A 22,838-nucleotide genomic window follows, 5' to 3' on the forward strand; every position below is an offset into this window, starting at 1 on the left:
ACGTGTAACCACAGCGCTTGGGGGGATGAATTCGTGCATTGAACCTACCATGAAACTAAATTGTTGGGACGTTTTGAATTTAATAAAAAAAAACTTAAAACAAATTTACTACCAGCTAAAAGCTACCGAGAGTTACCCGTTGACAGCGACTATTAAAACTTAACCCTTATATATGCGCCTTAGAGGGTTAAGATTTCCACTCTTCCTTTATTTCTAAGAATTGTGGTAAGTAAGTGTTTCTGCTTAATACTTATGATTTGGTAGTCTGTATACGCTTGTTTATATTCGTATTCTATGAGTTCTCCGTAGCGTCGCAATGAATGAATTTATGAATGAGCTAATTGATGACTGATGTCTTGTGGCAACCGACAACACTCGGTTTATATTTTTAGCTCAGTAGGTCAATAGTGGAACTGCTGATAATAGCCATAAAATGATCGAAGTACTATTTTAGAAGGGATAATTTTGTTAAAGGTTAAGTTAATTAGGTTTGTTTTATTTATACTCCACTCTTGTCTTTATTCTTATTGGTTAGGTACGATTTCGTGTCTCTTCTCCATTTCTGTGACACTGCGTGTACCATGTGTACTATTTACTAATGGTGTAATATTTACGTCATTAAGGACCAGTTGCACCAACCACACTTAACAGGATGATCAACATCACTCACCAGAGAGCTATGAAAATTCCCGTGTAATAAAATATACCGAAATTAACGAACGCTTTTACGGTGACAAACGGTTAAGTGCAACTGACCCTAAGTTAAACTTAGTTCAAGTTACGTATTTGCCCTCTCAATGTAGTTTGTTACTAGTTAATTACCTACATGTTTCACAGTGCAAGTAAATACTACCAACCTACTTACATTACTAGTGTGGGTCAGACAGCCAGACGGCCATATTTAAATGATAGGAATCACAATTGGTAACCGTCGGCATTTATAGGTCCGAGTATATATTGGTCGAGATAGTTTAGATTAATATTTCTTAACTTTAATTTTATTAAGCTTGACGGGCGGAGATAGAAACATAAGGTCTACGTGGACGCCGTGGACGAGATTTGAGAATCGTGCAGCGATATTCGTGCCGCTGCCCTTATTGCCTACCATTTCAATGCATTTGTGTCACATTGTTCCAGATTGGTATTTCATTTGTATTTCTATTACATAAAATTCCAATCGGATGATTGAACCCATGCCAGCTTAGTAGATATATAAAATACGCTCTCGTTTAAAAGACATGCAGCTTGTATTCGTCAGGAAATATACACTATGGAATCATAAATGGTATATTGACAACGTTATATACACTCGTTCCACGCTTGTGTGTGTACACGCGAACGTAGCAAAATACCAGACAGAACAGTTAGTTACATAGTTATTTGTTTTACAAGGAGGCAAAGTTGTACTCCTCATATAATATTGATATCCGAGTAAGAGAAAGATTCTAAAATTGAATTGAATTGACTTCGAGCGTAGCGGGTAGTTCGAAAAGTGGAATCTTGAGCGTTGCGAGGGTTTCAAGGCACGAGGATTATACAAACTTTGCTTCTGGGTAAACACAAATTTACTCACCACACCAAGACGAGGAAAATACTAACTGAAAAACATTCGAATCAAATCCAAATGATCGCTATTCCACGAGCCAACATGAGGAAACAACTCAAAATTTACATCAAATGACTTTACCACTTTTGTGCACAAAATGTACATTCTCGTCATGAAGAATAAAAACCGGCCAAGTGCGAGTCGGACTCGCGCACGAAGGATTCCGTAGCATTATATATAAAAACGGAAAAAAACACGTTTGATGTATGGGAGCCCCTTAAATATTTATTTTATTCTGTTTTTTTAAATTTGTTGTAATAGCGGCAACAGAAATACATCATCTGTCAATATTTCAACTGTCTGTCACGGTTAATGAGATACAGCCTGGTGACAGACGGACAGACAGACGGACGGACAGCGGAGTCTTAGTAATAGAGTCCCGTTTTACCCTTTGGGTATGGATGGAACCCTAAAAAGATCCTTTACGAGCTGATATAGTGAAAAACTAGATCTTATATATTTATATGTAAACACTAGGTAGGTACACGTAAAAATTAAGTCGTTAATTAAAATATTTTAATTATAATCGACAGTTTCTTCTTGAAGGAAGCGCCTCATGACGAAAGAGAGTGATGAAACAACAAGGGCAACCTACAGAATAGAAAATACGAGGACTAGGTGTTTATGAGGCAGAGGTTCCAAACATAAATGTACCTAATTAAAATAAGCAATATTTTTTGCAGCCAGTTATAATTTTGGTAACAGTAATTTTTTATTGCAAATGTGATGAAATTTATAAGAGATATATAGGAGCTTTTAAAATGTTGCGTGAAATTTGTTTATCGCTCCTAACTAGTATAATAATTAAAAAAATCAAGAAAAAGTCAAACAAAGAGGCACAGTTGTTTGAGGAAATGGAAACTACTCGTACATTTCTATGGAAAAGCGGTCGTCCATTATCTTCTTAAAGTCCGTCTATTTTATATAATGTCCACAGGAAAGTCGCATAGGTAACCTTAAATCATACTAAATAAGTTCATGACCTGAGTGTCTGTGTGTTAGATATATATAGTTATGAGATTCGGATTACCTACATAAAAATAAGTCATCATCATCATCTGTCTGCACCATTCACCATCATCTGGGATCGGCTCTCTTTGTCCATTTTCTCCATTCCACCTTCATATAAATTAATCAAATAAGTAAAACAGCTCCTCGGTTGGGTACCCCTGCAAACAGATGCACTCTACCATAACTTGGGCTGTAGTCACAAGTTGTTAAGTATATTATTGCAAATAGATACCAATATAAAAACCAACATACTCACCCACCGTATCATTATTGTACTGACACCTCAAATCAAGACATCAGCGCTTCAGCACAATGTGTCTCAAAGTAGGTTACAAGTGATATATTATTTAGAGTCCCTCATAGTGAAGTGCTACCTAAACTTAAGTGTTAAGTGTCTAGTTTTGTGTTTAGTGGAATTGAATGATTGTGAAGCCAAGCCAATTACAGGTCTATGGCCTATTCAGCCATAAGACGAGTGATAGTGTATGAAAGCTAATTAAGAAATACAACTGAGTTACGAACACTCGATTACAGCGCGCTGCCAGCAACGGCAGCAGCCCTGGTTCAAGGCAGCATAAATGTGTCACCCTCAGCCCCTGCGGGCCCCTAGTGAAAAAAGGCGAAGAGGGATTCTATACGTTTATTTTGAGAAGCTTTAGTCCCCCACAACGCCTTACTTAGATAGCAGACTTACCCAAAATATTTAATTAAATACCTTTAGATAAAATTGTATACAAATGGTTAATAACATACAAAATATTCACATTAGAAATTTTCGTCTCTTAAACCTAATAGAGTTGCCTGGGGCATCGTCGCCAGAACGCTTGCTGTATTTCCCCGTTGGATTGCCAGACTGAGCCGCTAAGCGAAATATTCCCCCGCACGATGGTCTAAAGCTTGGTTCAATACCATACCTATTTAACCAAGGTTTCCCCCGAAGTCTCACTACATGCCTTGATTTGTAGGTTTTCTTGACAAAAAAGGTAGTTAACTAATTACTGTTTAATTTCAGGTTGTGTTGCTTAGTGTGGCAATGGCCGTCTGCCATGCCGGTTACATCGGATTGGATGCGACCTCGTCACAAACTGTAGTTCGCCACGACGAACTCGAGCAACACGGACATATTGGACATGCCGGACATGTCTCACATGCTGGTCATATCGGAGATGTCGGTGCTCCCATCTATGAGCCGAGCTATGAAAATGAAGCACACTATGTGTACCAGGGCGCAGGATACAACCCTGGAGATTACAATCACGGTCAGAACGAGTACTCCGCTGGTGTTCAACTTCATGCAGCATACCAGCCTCTGGCTACATACGCCTCCGGATACAATAACTATGTAAGTATTACATATATAACCAATACCAATAAGTATTGTCTGACATTCTACTTCTTTATAAAACTATAGCAAAATATATCATCGAACTTTAAAAAATCTAAGTTGAAATCTAACTTAGTCATTAATGCATCAGTTCTGAGTTCTGAGAATAAACCTAATAATTTGGCAATTAAATTTTATCAAAATTACGGGCATAGCAGTTCAACACGTAGCCATTTATCAAAGTGTATGAATTGAATGCGTTATCTTTAAAGTAATTACCAACGCAAATGTCTTATTTGTCCAAACAGTCAGACAATTTGCGACTGTTCTCACAAGCAGTACTTGCATGGCGGAAAATTACTAGGTACCTGCCGAAAATGGGCGTACGTTGTATTGTTACGTGTCCGGATATTAAATATTAAAAATCAAACTGACGACCTTGGATTTCAAATAAATCATTCGTTAGCAGCCGACTAGCAGATATCGTGTAGGATATGGCTAATCTAGCTGCGTTTCAGAAATTACTTATAATGGCTTGCGGTTAACGAAAGGTACGATAGTCACGTAACGATAACTAGAGGCGACCGTGAAACAGAACACTCCAATGCTAAATAAAAGGAATTTTATATGTTTTATAGTGTCGCAAGAGATAACAGTGCGTAGCCAGGCTCGCGGGTGGCGTCGGCCGGACCGCTCTTTTTTGTTCACCTTCTCAGTTGGGCATTGACCTGAAAACGAAGTATTACAATTATAATCTAGGTAGTAAGGTTTGTTTGGTACACCAAGTGCGTTGAGCAACTCACTAGCGCCTTACAATGGTGTATGACAAAACAAAACCAACTAATCACAGCCACATATTTCGCTGTGTACATACAGCACCAACTAACAACAATAGCTAAGTCCACACTCGTATTCTTCTCAGTCAATTTGCCGGATTGCCTTTGTATTTTAGCGGAACGTACCTAATGTATTTGTTATACTTGAAATATTGACAAAGGCGGATTTGAAGGTGCCATTAGCGTTTTGTGTGATGTTAAGGTTAATGATTTTTTTTGTATTTTAGGCTCCACCGAAGTACCACTTCACGTACTCCGTGTCGGACCCGCACACGGGCGACCACAAGTCGCAGTTCGAGTCGCGTGACGGCGACGTCGTGAAGGGCATGTACTCGCTGGTGGAGCCGGACGGCAACGTGCGCATCGTGCATTACACCGCCGACGACGTCAATGGGTAATTTTAACCACTTTTTTTCTGAATTACCAAATTTACATTAAGTATCTTTGTATTTATACTGGGATGTCATAAACTGGAGAGACTAAAGGTGATATGAGGGGACTGCAGCTCCGTTGATGGGGCAGCGTTAATTTCATTGTAGTTGCATTTAAATTGCAGAAGACAAACACGATCAGTACCTACTAATTTAAAGGGCTTAAGTCCTATGTTGCTGTTCTACAATTTAAACGGCCTACCACCTGCCTACTCAAAATTAAACACTACAACAATGTATACGTTTAAAGTAGGTCGAAATCGTGATTTTATTTAAGTGCATATTAGTGTTCACCTGACGTTACAGCTTAGTTTCTTTTATGGCCTGCCTAACCTTATCAGTTATCATAACGACTACGATTGGCGCTCCTAACACCCTTAGGTAATTGTAATTAGCAGTCTTATCTAGATCTAGGCTTCATTGCGCATTACACATAAATCATGTCACGGAAAACCTAAGCTATTTAATGGACCTGAATCCGGCCCTTGAGCCTACTAAAGCAAGCTTTATGTAATTCTCCGGATTACCCAATGATATTCATCGAGAAAAGTTCTTGAACCACTTTCGTTTTCCTAGTTGGTATTATAATATTTTGTTCGAAGCTTGTAAAATACAAATGTTTATGAGCTCTTAAATATGACAGGTCCATAATTATATTAGTTTAGTGGTAATAAGGCCTTTGTCAAGAAATCCAGCCGAAGTATTTACACAGGCTGTTTTTTAGAGGAATGCCGTTTTGTGTTTTACAAGTTTTAATTTAACCGTCTACAGCGGTAGTCCCTGTATTTAAAATGACTGACGTAAAGATAATCGTTTTGGAGGAGATTTTGGAAACGATCAAAAGTTTAAAAGGTACCTACAAAAGCTAAAAACAACTTTAATTATTCGGCCGCGATATGTGTTCTTGAGAAACATAAATACTCATAGTTACATATTTTCTAATGCAATTACTGAACAACTGCAGTTATTTAGGGGTAATAAATCAGTTACTAGACAATCGATATCGAGACAAAGTTTTGAACCCACGACCTTTACAAATGCACACTTACACAGGCCACTTACAATCCATTGGCCGCACAAATAAAAGAACAGCGAGCGTAACCCAGTTATTGACATGAATCGAGTCATTGATGCCGAATGGCCTTGATACTGGCATCAGTTTGGGCCGCCGAAGAACGCCTGACCGATTCGATTCACTTTATTTGTTTACTTACATAATACAATAATACCCAAATAAAGCAATACTCCGATTACTTTTCACCTTGTAAATACGTTGACAATGTCATTATTGAAACATTAAGTCAATTGACATGACTTGTTATTTACAATTTCTGCAATATAAAGCTCGTAAATATTGTTCCTGTTTATTGCTCGTAATTATTGATCCTGTTACCATGCTATTAGTACCTACATACTTATTTAATGTTTTGGAATGAACTCATCTCATTTGATTTACGATAACATCTGTTAAACAAATAAATCGGGGCAATAAAAATAAACAGGGTCCTTAAGTATATTTCCGCTAACTACGGACTCTTATATAACGGCATTTTCAACAGCCTGTGTTTACGACTAATTTACAATTTCTACATAAATTTAATTTGCTATTTACTTATTTCAACGAGGCGTAAACACATTTCTATATTGTAATAAATTAATAATAATGTTAACGTTTGCGTTATTACTCGTTCAGTTACTACGTACAAAAGTCTTTTCAAAAATACCTACGGGTTAAGTCTATTGAAATGTGCTAATAAAATACGTTAAGGGTTAAACAATAATATTATATTACTATGAGAAACGTTTATTACGTATTGTAGAGCTCGCTAAACAGCTATTAGCAGAATGTCTCAATTTACAAACAAGGTACTAACGACCAGTTAACGTACTCTCGTCACATTGTCACGATTTTTCACATCGAACACATTCTCACACGTATTAAAACAATCTAAATGAGACCAGTTAGGCAACGTTTGAGCATTTGCATGGTTCTTATCACACTAAATACGTAAATTAAAGTGTGTTACGAATCCAGCCAGCTAGGTTATAAATGTAGAGTAGTACCTACTAAAAAACCGTCCAGTAATTTTACCCTGTAGGGTTATTCGTAATAAAAAATCATAAAAAATATATGTAAAAGATTTAACACAATTTTATTAACGGATTAGTTCCATTTTGCTTTTGGTCGTAATTTACAACCTCCGGGCAGCAAATGAAAACTCCAGTATGAAAAGGTCAGGTAAAATCACGTCTATTAAAAGGTATTTGGGGTTCTAATGGAAACTAACGTTAGATATAATGATAAAAAAGGCATCTTAGATTTTGAAATGACATATACGTGGATATATTATTTTATTAATTTTCAGATTCAACGCTGTGGTGGAGCGAACCGGCCCAAACGTCCACACGACAACGTATCACTGATTTCTTGTATTTAATTCAATTAGTTACCAAACTCCAAAATATAATAAACATATACCAAATAATTTAACCGTTAATTATTAAATAATATATTTACTTGTTTAATAATCATTATCGTGTTTTTTTGCTACACTTTACGTAATAATTTAGGTACTTAATCTAAAGCAAGAAAATAAATCCCACCGTATCTTGTATACTCAACCGACTTGTTGATCGTGTCATTCACGACGACGCGTGCCTTGACTCATATTGACATGTTATTAAAGGTTAGATTTGATAAATCTGCGCGTCATCGTGCATGACACGAACTATAAAGAATTAAGGGTGACGTTCAGATATGAACTGCAGCTGCATTACAGTTGCGGCGTCGTTGTTGCCGCCGTCCTTATATGTTAATACCTTGATAAAATGAGTGAGGGAATGAACGACATAACCGCGGCAGTAATTCAGCAGCAAACATCACCCATTTTATGAAGACATTGACTGATTCAGCGGCGGTAACTATGACGCCGTAACAGTAATACAGCTGCATTTGACATCCGAACGTCACTTTTACTATTGCTGGAGCGTTAAGAGTCCCCGATAAGCTCGACCAAATTTCACCTACCCATACAAATGGGGTTTCGTTCTCATTAGAAAACTACGTGTTGGGTGTAAAGAAACTTTGCACTTACAATGACATGAGTATATCTAGTCCTGTAATTAGTTTATATAGCTCCACACTGAAAGAAATGTTTGCATAACTGTAACAAACATTTTGGTTACTGTTTACACAAAAATTGGGACTTGCGAACTATGTGTTATATGTTACAAAACCGTGTTTGGCTATCAGTGTTCAGGTATTTATTATACACTACAAAATAGTTTTGTAAATTTATGCAAAGTTTATTTTCTTATAACCGTAGTTTAGTTATTTAGTAAAGTTACAAAACCAGTTCGGCTATTTTTTTTTTCAGTGCAGTTAATAAAACAAACTATATAAAGCAAAAACAAGTTTTGTATGATAAACTTAAATTCGCTGTATTTTTAACTATAGTATCTGAAGCTATTAAACTAAGAATAATTACAGGACTAGATATACCTTATCCTATAGTAAGTACAAAGTCTCAGAGCAATCTAGCTATTCATTTTAAAATGAGAGCGTAACTACTTTTGTATGGAGAACCGAAGTTGCTGGGGACGCATAATAGACCGTGAGCCATGAACAGATAGATTTTCATGACCAATCGCCTCCCGGGCGAAAACTCGTATAGTGGTTAACGGCTATGTATGATGAACCCTCGTGCACGTCAGCTGCCGCTCCGTTGGTGGGTTGAGAAATCGCAGCCACCAAAATTTTGTTGTCATCGGCTGACTATTTTTTTAATTAATGATAGGATCTAAACTATCATCTCACAAAGTATCAGCCGGGAGGCGATGACTTGAATCTCCGAACTGGAGTTATTAAAATACCGGGGTCATTGAGAAAGTAACTTAACGGAGTTCATAAAAACACGATACCTACATATATTGCGAGTAAAATATTTGTATGTTTTTTTTTTTTACTTTTTCTAACTTCTCGTCCCCGTTCGAACGTGTAACGATAAATATGTAATCATATTGGATTACCACACTGTATGCGGTTAAAACCTACACTATATATAGCAATTGCTTCGTTACTAGGTTTAGTACAAGACCATCGGCCTTAAATACCTGTGTGGGTTGCCAAAGCGGATTTACGCTGTTTAAATATCTACTCAATCGATATAGGTAATCGCATTCCAATAGAAGGAACTTCCGACACCTAATAACATATTACAAGTAAGATATATTCGCGATTAAATACATCGTAACATGTACCTAAGAATCCACAAAACTATAAGAATTTGCTTTAAATCCTTGGTTATAAGATTATATTAAGTTTTTTGTTAACACCTTGTACGTTCCGATGTATCTAATGGCGATACAGCCCACAAAGCTGACTTAATTGCGTCCTCGACAAATGTGCAATATGTAGGTATGCACACCTATGCACTACAGAAAACCAATATTACGATAGGGCCGTTAGCAAACCCTGTGAAATTGATCAATAGATTTTTTGCTCTAATAATTCCCACAATTAAAGTCTCCTATATAAGCTAATGAACCAACGCATACTGCGTGCACTATTGTCTCATATTCATTAGACATAGCATACAGTATCCGCGTACGCCAAGATGTTGTCTCGCGTAAGTTGCTTTGAGAAAGTTCAAGTGTTAAGTGACTAGGAAATAGGAAAACAAATAAAAATAAATATAAGGGTTATAGAAGTACACTAAATTGTGCTCCCAGATATGGTGTTGAGGTTATTAGGAAGTGTTTAATCTTTTCGCCGCCACGTCAATGAATAATAAAGTGTCATCAACGCCACGGCAAAAATTGCACGTATACAACCTGACAAAAACCACGACTTGATATGCAGTCGTGGCGTGTGGGGCACGAAATGTACTGACTTTATATCAAGTCATAGGCGATACGATTAAGTTTTTTATAGTTATTTATTTACAAGCGGGCAAAGATATTGTTTAAGTATTGCAAATATTCATACCCGAGCACACGAAAGATTCTAAAATTGAATCACTAGCGTAGCGAGTGTTTCGAAAAGTTGAATCTTGACCGTTGCGAGGGTTTTAAGGTAAGAGAGTTAAAAAAACTTTGCTACCGAGTGAAACACGAAATGTTTCAACACACCAAGGCTTGGAAACTACTAACTGTAAAATATTACACGTCGAATCTAAATTAACGCTATTAAATATTTATCATTAAAAATCCTTACTTCAACGTCAATTCTACCAGCCAACATGAGGAAACAACTCAAAATTTGGGAATTTGTGGATAAAATGCTACATTGTTATCAGTTTATGAACAAAAGTGCCTCCGCTGTCTTGTGCACACGCGCGGGTAATATCCGTCGCATACGTCCGCGCCAGTTAGCAGCATTGCTCATACAATTTTCAATAGGCGTTCACCTACTCCGTGCAACCCGCGCACGACAACGGAGGCACTAAAGAGAGCCTTTACGAGCTGGTGTGGTGATAAAATATTTACTTTTTATCATACCCCATTTCTTTAATTTATCTTAATGTCGTCTGATTTTAAATACTATATCAACTGTATCTCTAACATGTCTTGTCAAAAGTCACGCGACTTCGCACATCAAGTGGTCCTTGACAAATATGGTGTCGCGCCAGGTCTTGGAAAAACATCCTAGGCCATCTGAGGCTATTAATTTTTGGTTTGTCTTATTAGTTAATTTCATAACATAAATTTATTTACATTATTTATTTATTTCGCATGCTCTGAAAGTAGTTAGTTGTTGCTCTAAAAAGTGTGCCGAAAATAATATGTTTCTGCTCTAGTGCACTGTACTTTTTAAGTACTTACGTTTTTTCTCTTTTTACGATAAGCAATTAAAATTTTGTAAAAGTTGTACAATTTGCATAATTCCTCCTTTCCATAACCCTCTAAATAATTTTAGATTTTTTTTGTATCTCTTTGTGTTTTTTTATTGTTATTATTTTAGTTTTTTTTTGTAATTCGACATTTAGAGACTGTATACATCTCGAAGTAATAATAATATTTTACTTACTTTTTCTCTAAACAAGAATACTTTAGTTTGCATTAATATTTTCAATGAATTGTATTTTATAATAATTGTTGATATGCTTGTTTTTGCTTGTATGTGAATTCCATGTTGAGGTGTAAAAGTGCCCTTGTGGCCTATTTGCTGAATAAATGTTGAAGTTGAAGTTGAATGAGATTTATAATCAAAAGTTTGGTATATTTTTCTTATTTAACGTCTGTGACAGTTGATTCACCCATTGTTAACGATGTGCGACGGCGCGGTAAAACGCTGGTATCGATTGTGGTCTGCGATCGTGGTTATACAATTCTACCTCATTACCTCCGAAGCACTGCCGCCGTGATTCGAACGTAAATCATAGAAAAAACATACAACACACACACATACAGACACACACATACACATACATACAGCCGTAGGTAGTTTCGATATTTTGCCGCTACTGTAATTAGAGTTAAGGCTACAATTAGAACAGTTTTAAAATAAAAGGGCAAGTAGATAATGAGTTATCAATGGTATGAAAAATTGTATATTCATTGTAAGTTGTAATTGTAAATAGTATATTCATTAGCTACGTACAGTTTGTTGGTTTTTACCCTATTTCCCAATGGAAGAGCGGGGTCTCCCGACACAAGTATTGTTGTACTTAATTTCTAATCTTAATTCCAGCCTTTAATGTTTTGTGTATTTTAAGTTAAACTAAATAAACTATATTGCATTTTTTTTTCTATGACTCATAAACTTTTGTTTTAGGTACTAACCGCTTGCGTTCTGGTGTCGGCTTGCCAAGCTATTTTCCCGTTCCACCATCACCACCACCACCACCCGGCGATCTCCCACCAGGAGCTGCAGAAACACGACGGGCCCCACCACCCCGTCCACATCCCCATACACCACCATATTCCCATCCAGCATCACGTGCCGCTGCTGCACCACCATGTGCCCCATGTCCCCCATGTGCCCATCCACCACGTCCCGCATCATGACCATTATGTAAGTAACACGGAACTGAAGCTCTTTTTCAATAAGATAGATATTCAGATTTTACAATTTGTTAAGGTTTAAAATGAAATTATATTTAAACATCAACACGATTCTTAGTTGATCTCTTGTGCACCAATAAATGCGAGCGAGATGCCTATAGACCAATCAAATTAGATCCATGAAAAGCGTTTTGAAATCGTTCTAATACCCTCATTTGGTCCTAATTACGTGTACTCCGAGTTTGCGCAATCCCAGAAATAGAGCATAAATTTTGGGTGTCTTAGGAATTATTTTTTTCTTTGATTGCCGAACCACTCGATATAGAAAGAACCCACCATCAATTACAAGGAGACTACCAGCAAGGATTGTGGATCAGACACTGGTGAAAAGGCGTTTTCGGATTTTATACAATCATGATCATACCAAAAAGAAAGAAATTCGAAATGGCGGCCATTTTTTACAACTTTGACTACGAATTCATATTGAAGTACCTTTGGGATATCAATTTTTATCATGATAATAACAAATTTGCCGTCAGATGTACTGTTTTCGATCTACAAGCAAAAAAACTGATAAAGAGCAAAAATGTATGCACACCTCCGCGGATTGCGCAAACTCGGATTACACGCACTAAGCCGATTTCCAGCTTGCTAGGCATTAACTCTTCCAAAAAAATATTCCTTGGCCTACTATAGTAAATACCCCTATGATGGACGTGACACCAGTAATGGGCTGCGATAGACAAATCCTACGAGTATAAGTTAAGTATTTATTATCAGCTTTTAAACTCGTAACATTTTACCAGAAACACGACCCATAGAGCTGCTTAAGTTTGATTTATCATTGAATTTTGTTAGTTTTAAAATGAATACTGCCCATCACTGGAGCAAAAGAACATAGTTAAAACTATGTTATTATTTGTTAACAATATTGAAACCAATTACATTATATTTATAAAATACATCGAAAACATAAAGGACGAATAGCACATTCAACTTTTAACTCATATAGCGGTAAAAATGTTACAGGTGTCGATGATATATCAAAAATACTCCAAATTTTCTCTTAAATGTCCATGATTGGTGCCGTTAACATAATCGCACTATACGAAATGTATTGACATATCTACATAGGAACCTCGACGTTGGTAAATAGGTGTACGATCCGCCTGGCAGACGCCGTAGTCCATAGCATAAAGACCCTGAACTCCAAAAATATCACATGCGACAGACCATTAATAGTAATATGTGTATAAATGTGTAATAATTTTCAGCATTATTTTACTACTATAGAATTTCATGTATAAATGTATGGCCACTTACTACTTTTAAAATAAACCAGTTCACGGATTATGTTGTAAAGCAACATTTTACAAATATTTTATCAGTCACGATATCTCGTGTTCACTGTAGTTAATCAAATTAAAGCCTTTCAATAAATCATTTTACTAACAATCAATTAGTTCTAATCCAATATCTGCTAAAGATTTATCGGCTCCTTAAATATTCAAAAAGTGTCTTACTTCACAATGATCCCTTTCAACAAACTAACTAAACATAGCTTAGATTATTATTGCGGTATTATTAATCTATCGACTTCCCGCCAATTTCAACACGTTTGCTAACCGATCTAGTCAGTGGTACGACTAATCGTAATAGAGTAGCAATTATTTATTTAACGCTGAAACAGTAAGTCAACGAGTATCATAACACGCCTGTAATGGGAAAGTCTGATACAGGTACGACTACCTCCAAATAATTAATTGCTTTTCTCAAACAGCGAACAAATAGCGATGGTTGTATCAAAATAAATAATAAATTCAGACATTAATTTGTAACCACTTTGCTAGTAAAGTATTGCTACCATGTATCTCAAGGTTCCCACACTTTTATTAAGAAATTATAGTGTTAATACTTAACTAAATTGGCATTAATTGTTTGGCACGTTATATTTGACGGAATATACAATATCGCGTTTAAGACAAGGAATAGTACCTACTCACGTTCCCTGAATATCGCTATAATTATACTACTTATCGGATAAACTTCAGTACCCCAAGTTTTTGCGTTGTCCCACAAACACGCATGTGGGAAGTTTTTTTTTTTTAAACTTCGAACAGTATACATTTCCATCAAACATATTATGAAAAACCTTCATCTCTATTAAGGCGTTCCCCGAGTACAAGTTCGAATATGCAGTGCACGACCACCACACGGGCGACGTCAAGTCGCAGCACGAGCACCGCCACGGTGACCTGGTGAAGGGAGGCTACGAGCTGGTAGAGCCCGACGGTCGCCTCAGGAAGGTTGAATACAAGGCTGATGACCACACGGGGTAGGTACCAGTTTGAAAGGTAGAAAAGCAGCTCCGACTTCTACTGGTATTGAGTGGTGTTTGTCTCTGCAAATGCTGCTAATATATTAACAGTCATTTTATTTATATATATATATTAAATATTTTGTCGTCCATGCCAAGAAGGCACATGCAGAAGCCCAGGAGACTAGCTTTGTACTACGAGTAATCTCTTTCACTTGAGTATTTCAATTAAATAGTAGGTAACGCTTATGTGGCGACGCGATTTTGTAAGTGGGTCCCCTCACCTCAAAGGGTTCAGGGTACATTCGAATTCAGACGCACCAACATTACTGCTGCAGGCGCAGCTGCAAGAAATGTGGAAAAGTAATCTATATTATATACAGACATTAATATATAAATTAGAAGTTTCCTGCAGCAGTAACGCTGGTACAATCAGAATCTGAATTTAACCGTATGCTTTTACTTCAGGCATTAAAGATTAGTTCCTATTTTTTTGGAATAGGTTCCATTATAATGCTTGTATTTTTTTTTTTCAATGAATAATATTGCCTGTTCTATTTTCGATATGCCGGTCGAAATCATTCACTATATTACATGTTCAGTCTCATAATATCGTCCGATTCGAACAATTTGCCTTTTGTAATAATTATTATTTATTGCCTAATTATTCAATGCCTATTTCAACAGAACAATTAATGTATTATGTATTTTTTAAAGTGTTGGAATTCCTTGTATAAATAAATAAATAAATAATAAAAAAAAATTTGGCCCTGAAAACTACAGTAAGTGATAAACTTGATGATGACTACTTATAATATTATTTTTACAGCTTCAACGCCATCGTCCATCACTCATCGCCTCATCATCATGTTCATTTCGGCCATCACCATATCTAAACGACGGAGCCAAACCAGGACGCCCCTAAGGACCGACCAATGCACTTATAAGACTGACTCATGTCTATACACGGTAATGATAGCTTTAAGAGAAATAAAATTTGTTACATTTAGCGCTAAAATAGTGTTTTAATTCAATCTCCTACTAATCTTATCGCTTGATGAAATTTTAGGTATTGTAAGTTCCAAGAAACTTCGAGCCTGTTGATGGAGACAGGAGCTGGACATAGGAAATCTGTGATAAAGCAAAGCATCCTAGGTAAATTGTGTTTGGGGCTGTTAGAATTAACACGATGAGTATTTTTGCTGTTCGTTTCCTGTGGAAAAAAAGTACAGCAGCGCTAAAAGCGTGTACCACCAAATGAAATTTTTGCCATAGTAACGTAATATGCTAATTTTCGCACTAGCGCGGTAAAGTAGCACCATATGTACTGTAAAAAATATTTCGACACAGTTTGTTGTGTACCAACCTTAGCCCAAATGCATGTTGTTTTTTTTTAAATTTTCAATTATTATAAGAGCTATCTCTTATACTAATTGCATTTAAAACTTAGGTCTTCTTAACTTACACCGACTATTAATAAAAACCAGCCAAATGCGTATCGGACCACGCATATTGAAGGTATTACAAGCAAAAGAACGTATCTTCCTGGTACCTACGTCATTTTAATAAGAATATAGTTTTTGTAAAAACTCTTTTAATGGCTTAACCGATCATATTATGTAAAAGAGGATAATAGAACAATTAGCATCCGGTTTTGCTTAAAGTATAAACTCTGGCAACCTTAATCACCGGCAGGAACACAACACTATTGGTCTAGTGTTATTTGGCTGCCGTTTTCTGTAACGTAATATATTCATATTTTTGGACCCATAATTTTAAATTTATACTTGTGACTTTTTAAATCCTGGAGCCTTTTAGATTCCCTAATATAACATATGGACTTCATTTAAACGTAGATAATTATATGTGGCTATCATGTGCCCTATAAATAAATAACGGACAAGTTTCTGACGACCGACAAGGCACCTTAGGCCGGTTCAGAAAATGACCTTAAGTATAAGTTTAGTAAAACTTTCTTTGTTTACAAGATAATCAACTGTTCTTTTTCTTTTAACAATTGACTCATTGTGCCCTGTCGGTGGCTAGAACGTAACTATTGTCCATTATTGATTGCGAAACTAACAATTAAATTATATAGTACTGTACCCCTAGTGTAAATTTTATCGACATCATAACGTGACGAACGCGTTTGCGTTAAGTCTCATTTTGTATAGGATTTTGAGTTTCCAAAACGTCCCGCTTGGCGCGCTCTTTCTAAATCACATACAAAATGAGACTAAACGCAAACGCGTACGTCACGTTTCGAAATCGAATTTATTTACACTATAGGGGTACAGAATCATACTATTTCGCTTCATAGCTGCTAGGTCGATCAAAACCATACGAAATAAAGTTTTAAATACAATGTCAAGTAATCATTTTTTTTTTGTCAGTACTTAATCAGAAATCATTTGATATTATCGGCTATAGGTATCATCAGGAGAGTAGTGTAGAATGAATACACACACAGCTACACAGAGTACTAATCGCAAAAACTGTATTGAATGAATGAGTAAATGTGACTTAAACGCACTATATGAAGTCAAAACAAACTTGAAGAAACTTTTTGGTCCAACTTGCAGTTTGCAGTTTAACTTGCTATCGGTACGAAAAAAGAATACTAATTTCAAAACCTTACTGTCATTACATGATTTTGTTGTTGTCAAAGTGACTTCAACTCTCGTGCCTATACCATGCACATGCACGTAGTAGCAATGTGTCCTTCTGTCATTATATCGAGTCGAATTGGGCCCGAGACTACCAATCCAACATTACTGCCAGAATATGGAAAGAGCAATGTCTTAACTAAGTAACAGACCGTAAACAAATATGTACAGGCGCGTGCTACGCGTGTTAGAGTCGGACCAAGCCAACTCTGCATGGCAATTGTAATGGCAGAGTGTGGCAATGTCATCATTAATGTCAGATTTCTTTGAAAATATGACGTTTATAATGGCACGTCCACACGTTGTTCTGTTCAAGACAGTGCAATGTTAACTTAGACGGACTCTCCTATTTTCTCACTTGTCAATTTTGATACATATGTCACGAATGTGAAAAGTTTTTTTACATTTATGACCAGAAGGTCTAGTGTATCATGAAAGCAAAAAATTCGTTAACTATTCGATGACGTTAGGTGAGAAAACTACTCGGAAACTAAAAACCTGTACTTTTTAGTTAACATGCGAGTGTGACATGCAACCTCAAACTCGTCCGTTACGAAAGATAGCTCATTTTGACAGTAATTTACCTTTTTCGTATGTTGGTAGAACTGGGTGGTATAGGTGGCCAAATTACGAAGTACAGCCCATGTGGTATCTTCGAGCGTATTAAGAGCACCACTTAATTGGTTCGCGTTATATTTCGGTTGAATAAATGCAGTGGTCGGCAACCTTTAAGCAGCCAATGCACTTTGTTTATAATTTGCAACTTTATCACTAATATCACTATATCTGATAATTTATTATTATGCAAAGAGCACTCGACAATTTCAACGACGACTGACAACGACAACAATTGTCAACAAATACCTATTTTAAAGTATACAAAAAAAGTTCCCGACAGCGGTAGTACTCTCCCTAAAATATGCACCCTTTCTTCGTGGTTCGCGATACTTATATAGTAAATCTGAATAGACCATAGATTAGGTACAGAAGGTACAATTATAATATGTTAACGGCACCAATCATGGAACATTTAAGAGAAAATTTGGAGTGTTTTTGTAATTTCACCGACACCTGTAAAATTTCTACTGCTTTACGCTTTTAAAGTCCAATTCGTCCTTTATGTTTTCTATGTATTTAATGAAAGCTACTGCAATTGGTTTCAATATTATTAACCAATAAAAACTGTGGTTTTTTGTGGCGCCATTAATTTTCAAAATAACAAGTATCAATGAAAAATTAAACATAAGCAGCTCTTTGGCTCTTGTTTATGGTAAAATGTTGCCAGCGATTAAAAACTGATGGTAAATACTTGTTTTACAGGATTTGTCTATACCATTCCATTACTGGTGCATGTTCCATTATAGGGGTGTTTACTATATGTAGTACTACGAACAAAATCGATGTTTCTAAGCGCGAGGCCACGAATCATGTTGTCCCTGTCATGTCATGTTATGTCATGATCATTTGCGTTCCGAACGCGCCGACTTGAGACGTAGACCTGATATAAATTTTATATACAAAATAACCAGGAAGGTTCGCTGGCCGCCTGTTGCCGACCCCTGAACAAGAATATTATGTATCCGTTTTCAAACGCGCTGACTGCGGGCGAGTGTAAATTCAAATATGACATTCGTAAACGTTTCGAAACCTAAACTCAATAGTTAAATTAGTCACTCGAGAGTTGTCGAGTGAAATGTTGTGTTTGGAGTTTCGCCCTCAGGTGGCATTTCCATTTTTTAAATTTTCTAACATTTATGAAATATTTACTATTAAATTGTCTCTAGTTTTGTTCTGAAATTTGTCTTAAAGTGTTTTAAAGTACAATAAAATCAAGAATCTGACACTATTCGTTAGGACTGACAAAACCTATGCTGGCGCCATCTGTAAAATACTTCGACCGGTCAACCCCATTTAACGTGCAGTAAGAAAAAGTTCAGACGTACGAGGCCACGGCATATCACATTTGCTGCTGTCAGAGAGGAGTGCTGCTGACACATTCCTTCAGCAAACCCGTTGTAAGTCCTCGTGGATGGGTGGTGCAGGATCATGCTTAAGAACTTTACTGTTCTTATAGTCCCATTTGACAGACGTGTTCGATAGGAATGAGGCTGGTACGTGGTGAGAGCTCGTGAGTCCATAAAAATCTCACACAGGTCGATCTAGTCCCAAATTCAGAAAAACTTGTGCTTGGGGTATTAGGCGACGATACACAGACTTGTATAGATAAATTCATGCTTAGGTGCATAGATAACATCCATAACTCGGGAACAAATATTCGTGATGAACACACAAATAATTGCCCATATCGGGAATTCAACCTGGGACCTCTTGCTTTGTAAGCAGGGTCAATTCCGTCTAGGCTAGGAGACAGTTGAATTAGACTTTAATTGACCGGTTTTATATTATTTTTATGGAGTTCCCGATATTATTAAAACAATATAAAAGGTAATCATGGTTTATATCCCGGTCAATTTAAGTCTAGTGAAACTAACCGTGAACCATTCAAAACTGTGACCGTTAAATTACTGATATGGGAATTTTCGTAGTTCTCAATAAAATAATGTTGTTATTAACACACCTAAATTCACTTTACATGTAACAAAGTAACAATATAATTAGATTTCTCCATTCCGTATTACCTACATTTTATATAGCCTTATCGATCTAAAACTTTGCTTAGGTATATATTGTTTACCTTTACCATCGATGAAAATACAATAGAAATAGAGGTATACCTAATAAAGGTAATCGGTGGATCTATTCGGTTGCTATTTTTTTTTTCACAATCCACAACTCCCGCGGGAACAATATAGGCCTTTGTCCTTCAGTGCGCCTGCATGAAATAAGATCTTTTTCGAGCAAGTGTGATGAAAATGAAAATTATACATAATGTATGTGATGTGTACCTATGTGAAACACCGTGGATTACCGTGTTGCAAAATGCCTCCAGCATGGAACTTTTCATCAAAGTAATTGTTTACCTACCTGTCTTGATCTACCCAAAACGCTTAAGTACAAGTCGAGCAGGAGGACGAAGATTTACTTTCCAGCATTCAGCGGAGAGAAGTAGGCTACGGACCGAAGAACGGTGGATAGGCTTGACTTATTCGGTCAATGTTTATCCCTAGGTAGGTACCTAATAAGACATTGTTTGTAGATTTACATAATTTTTGTATCTCCTTGTATTTCACGGGCCTATAAATCCCGGTCTTTTGATAGGCTTGCGTGGGGATATAGATCCAACACGTAGAGGCCCCTTGGAGAGCTTTAATGTCATGTAGAATAATGAATAATATATTATTATTATGTTAATTATTAAAAAGTTGAAATAAAATATACGCCTTTTTTAATTGATCGTTCGCTACATTACAATATTTTTTCAGGTCTTGGTAAGTATAGGTATCCAATATAAACAATACAGTTGGTATTTTGTTTTGTAATATAAATATAGTTTATCTATGTGTACAAAAATTATGTGCACTCAAAAACAACTCAGCAAGATGTATCCTGTAGAATACTTTACTTGCCTATGTGCCGCCGCTTCTCGAAGCTCATTATGATATGTTACGCTCTTCATGCTTGCTTTGCACTGGCCACGTAAAGTGGTAAGTAGATATGCAAGGAGCGATCTAAGATGATGGGATTACATCTTAGCCGAGATGACAATAATTTGCTACGATAACGAAACTCTTTCCGTTATCTTTCTCTTCTTAGTTAGATAGAGATACATAGCTACGTCAGCACAAACGATTGTCATCTTGGGTAGGCCCCCAGTTCAGTTTTTGATGCGTGCTGAAACTGTTGAAAAAATATCGGACTTCAGGTAGGCATCGGGTAATATTAGTAGGTACTCAGCTATATGACCATTATTAAGGGTTTTGCTGTACATACTGGCATGGCATCCACGTTAATGTAAAGTTTATTGCTTGTTCGACACTCTAAAGCTTCTCTTTTACTAATTGGCCTCGTACCTATAGCTTGAACAAATAAAGTAGCGGTCTTTATACGCCGGAAGATCCCACATGGACTGTACTTCGTAATTTGATGATTACCACCCAGGTCTGCCAACATGCGAAAAGAATTTAACTATAAAAGTAGTGAGCTAACTTTCAGAATTGTCAAGTGTCACGTTGCGCAATACACTCGCATATTAATGTAAAACATAACGTCGGTAGTTTACTCGATTAACTTTTTACATGACAAGTGTCAAACTGAATGTCATCCGAGTCTGGTTACTTTGGAATAATCGTATCTCACCCAATTGTGACATTTTTTTCTTCATAATCAACGTGCTTAAAGAGGTTTTATCTTCATCGTCTTTGGTGATGTTTTGATTCGATGTTCATTTGAATATCATCCTTAATACTTTATCAGTTAGGTTAATATTAATTTGTGTTTTATTTCTACAATTTTTAATGCGAGGGCTTGTAAACATTTTAACATGTTTATAATACTACTGCTTACTGCTGATAATGGCTCCACAACGAGTAGTAGATAATAAAAATCAATGATATCATTATAAAATAGAAAATGAAACAGTCATTCTATTATGCAGATTGATTAGTTAAATACTTGAACGGCACTTATAAAATTAGAATAAATAAATGTCACTTATAAATTTAATTTAATGAATTTCTTGAATGTATAAGTTTACTTATGCTCGATATTGTCTGGACCGTATAAGTCATATATCTAGCACAGATGAAATCAACAATAAGGTACTAAAAGTTTGAGCTCACTCAATACCATATTTAACAAATTTACATGCCTACATTTTTATCATCATTTCGCTTCGGTATAATGTGCAAAACACGTTTATTAGTTTTTTAAATAGACCATAATAAAATTAACGTTAAATAAAAATATTTTATTATTTATGTCCAATCTTTTCAGAAATTTATAAGTAGGTATATTTAAACATGACATATCTAAGTTTTATCATTTGTGACCGGTTTATTGATTGAACATGAACTAAAAAACTTAGTTCTCTCTCCTTATCGTTAAGAAGGTGGCAGGAAAAATCATAGACCTCTACGAAGATGGGAAGACGACTTCAAAGCTCTTGCTGGTGCCACTTGGCGAAGGAAAGCTCATGATCGGGAACTTTGGAGAAACTTGGGGGAGGCCTATGCTGGAAAGCAAGACAATCTCGACTCCGATGTCTGAAACTGAGCATTGATACATAATAATTGTTTTTAAACTAAGGATAAGTGAAACTAGGAAATAAGATGTTTATTATATTTTGTAAACTAGTTAATAAGATTGTTAAATAAAGGCTTATTGAATTGAATTGAATCGTTAAGAAGAGATTATCGTCAGTGTACTCGTACTATTATTAGTTTAGTACCTATTTTACCTAAAATTTTATACCTCAATCCAAGGACAATGCCACCTAAATATGTTCATAAATCTTAGTGGGAATTTTCTCAGGATATAGTATTTCGCAAGTCACTTATAATTTAAAAACCAATAAGTGTCCTCTTTTTTGTAACATCTGCCTGTGTCTGCTTTTTTCCAAAAATAAGAGGAAACGAGTTTTTATGGTTCGCCGGAACGATATACCTAATATTTGTTACTCTCGACTTTCGGAGACTCTCGGTTAAACTCGTTTGTATGTATAAAGATATTTTTTCAATTTCAAT

The 22,838-nt window shown here is 36.2% G+C and overlaps 2 protein-coding genes across 2 annotated transcripts; both read left to right on the forward strand.

Annotated features, from left to right (window-relative positions):
• Positions 1-1,311: 1,311 nt before the first annotated feature.
• On the forward strand, positions 1,312-7,740 carry LOC133519939 (cuticle protein 19-like). Its single transcript, XM_061854150.1, has 4 exons — positions 1,312-2,941; positions 3,630-3,959; positions 5,005-5,171; positions 7,575-7,740. Exons 1-4 carry the CDS (start codon positions 2,930-2,932, stop codon positions 7,630-7,632), a joined length of 567 nt encoding a protein of 188 aa, XP_061710134.1. The 5' UTR covers positions 1,312-2,929; the 3' UTR covers positions 7,633-7,740.
• Positions 7,741-9,731: 1,991 nt separating this feature from the next.
• On the forward strand, positions 9,732-15,778 carry LOC133519951 (cuticle protein 8-like). Its single transcript, XM_061854164.1, has 4 exons — positions 9,732-9,836; positions 11,984-12,223; positions 14,382-14,548; positions 15,360-15,778. The coding sequence occupies exons 1-4, from the start codon at positions 9,825-9,827 to the stop codon at positions 15,424-15,426; spliced, it is 486 nt and encodes a 161-aa protein (XP_061710148.1). The 5' UTR covers positions 9,732-9,824; the 3' UTR covers positions 15,427-15,778.
• The last annotated feature ends 7,060 nt before the right edge of the window (positions 15,779-22,838 follow it).

Source organism: Cydia pomonella, chromosome 7 (assembly GCF_033807575.1).
Source record: "Cydia pomonella isolate Wapato2018A chromosome 7, ilCydPomo1, whole genome shotgun sequence".
In the NCBI taxonomy this organism is placed as follows: Eukaryota; Metazoa; Arthropoda; class Insecta; order Lepidoptera; family Tortricidae; genus Cydia; species Cydia pomonella.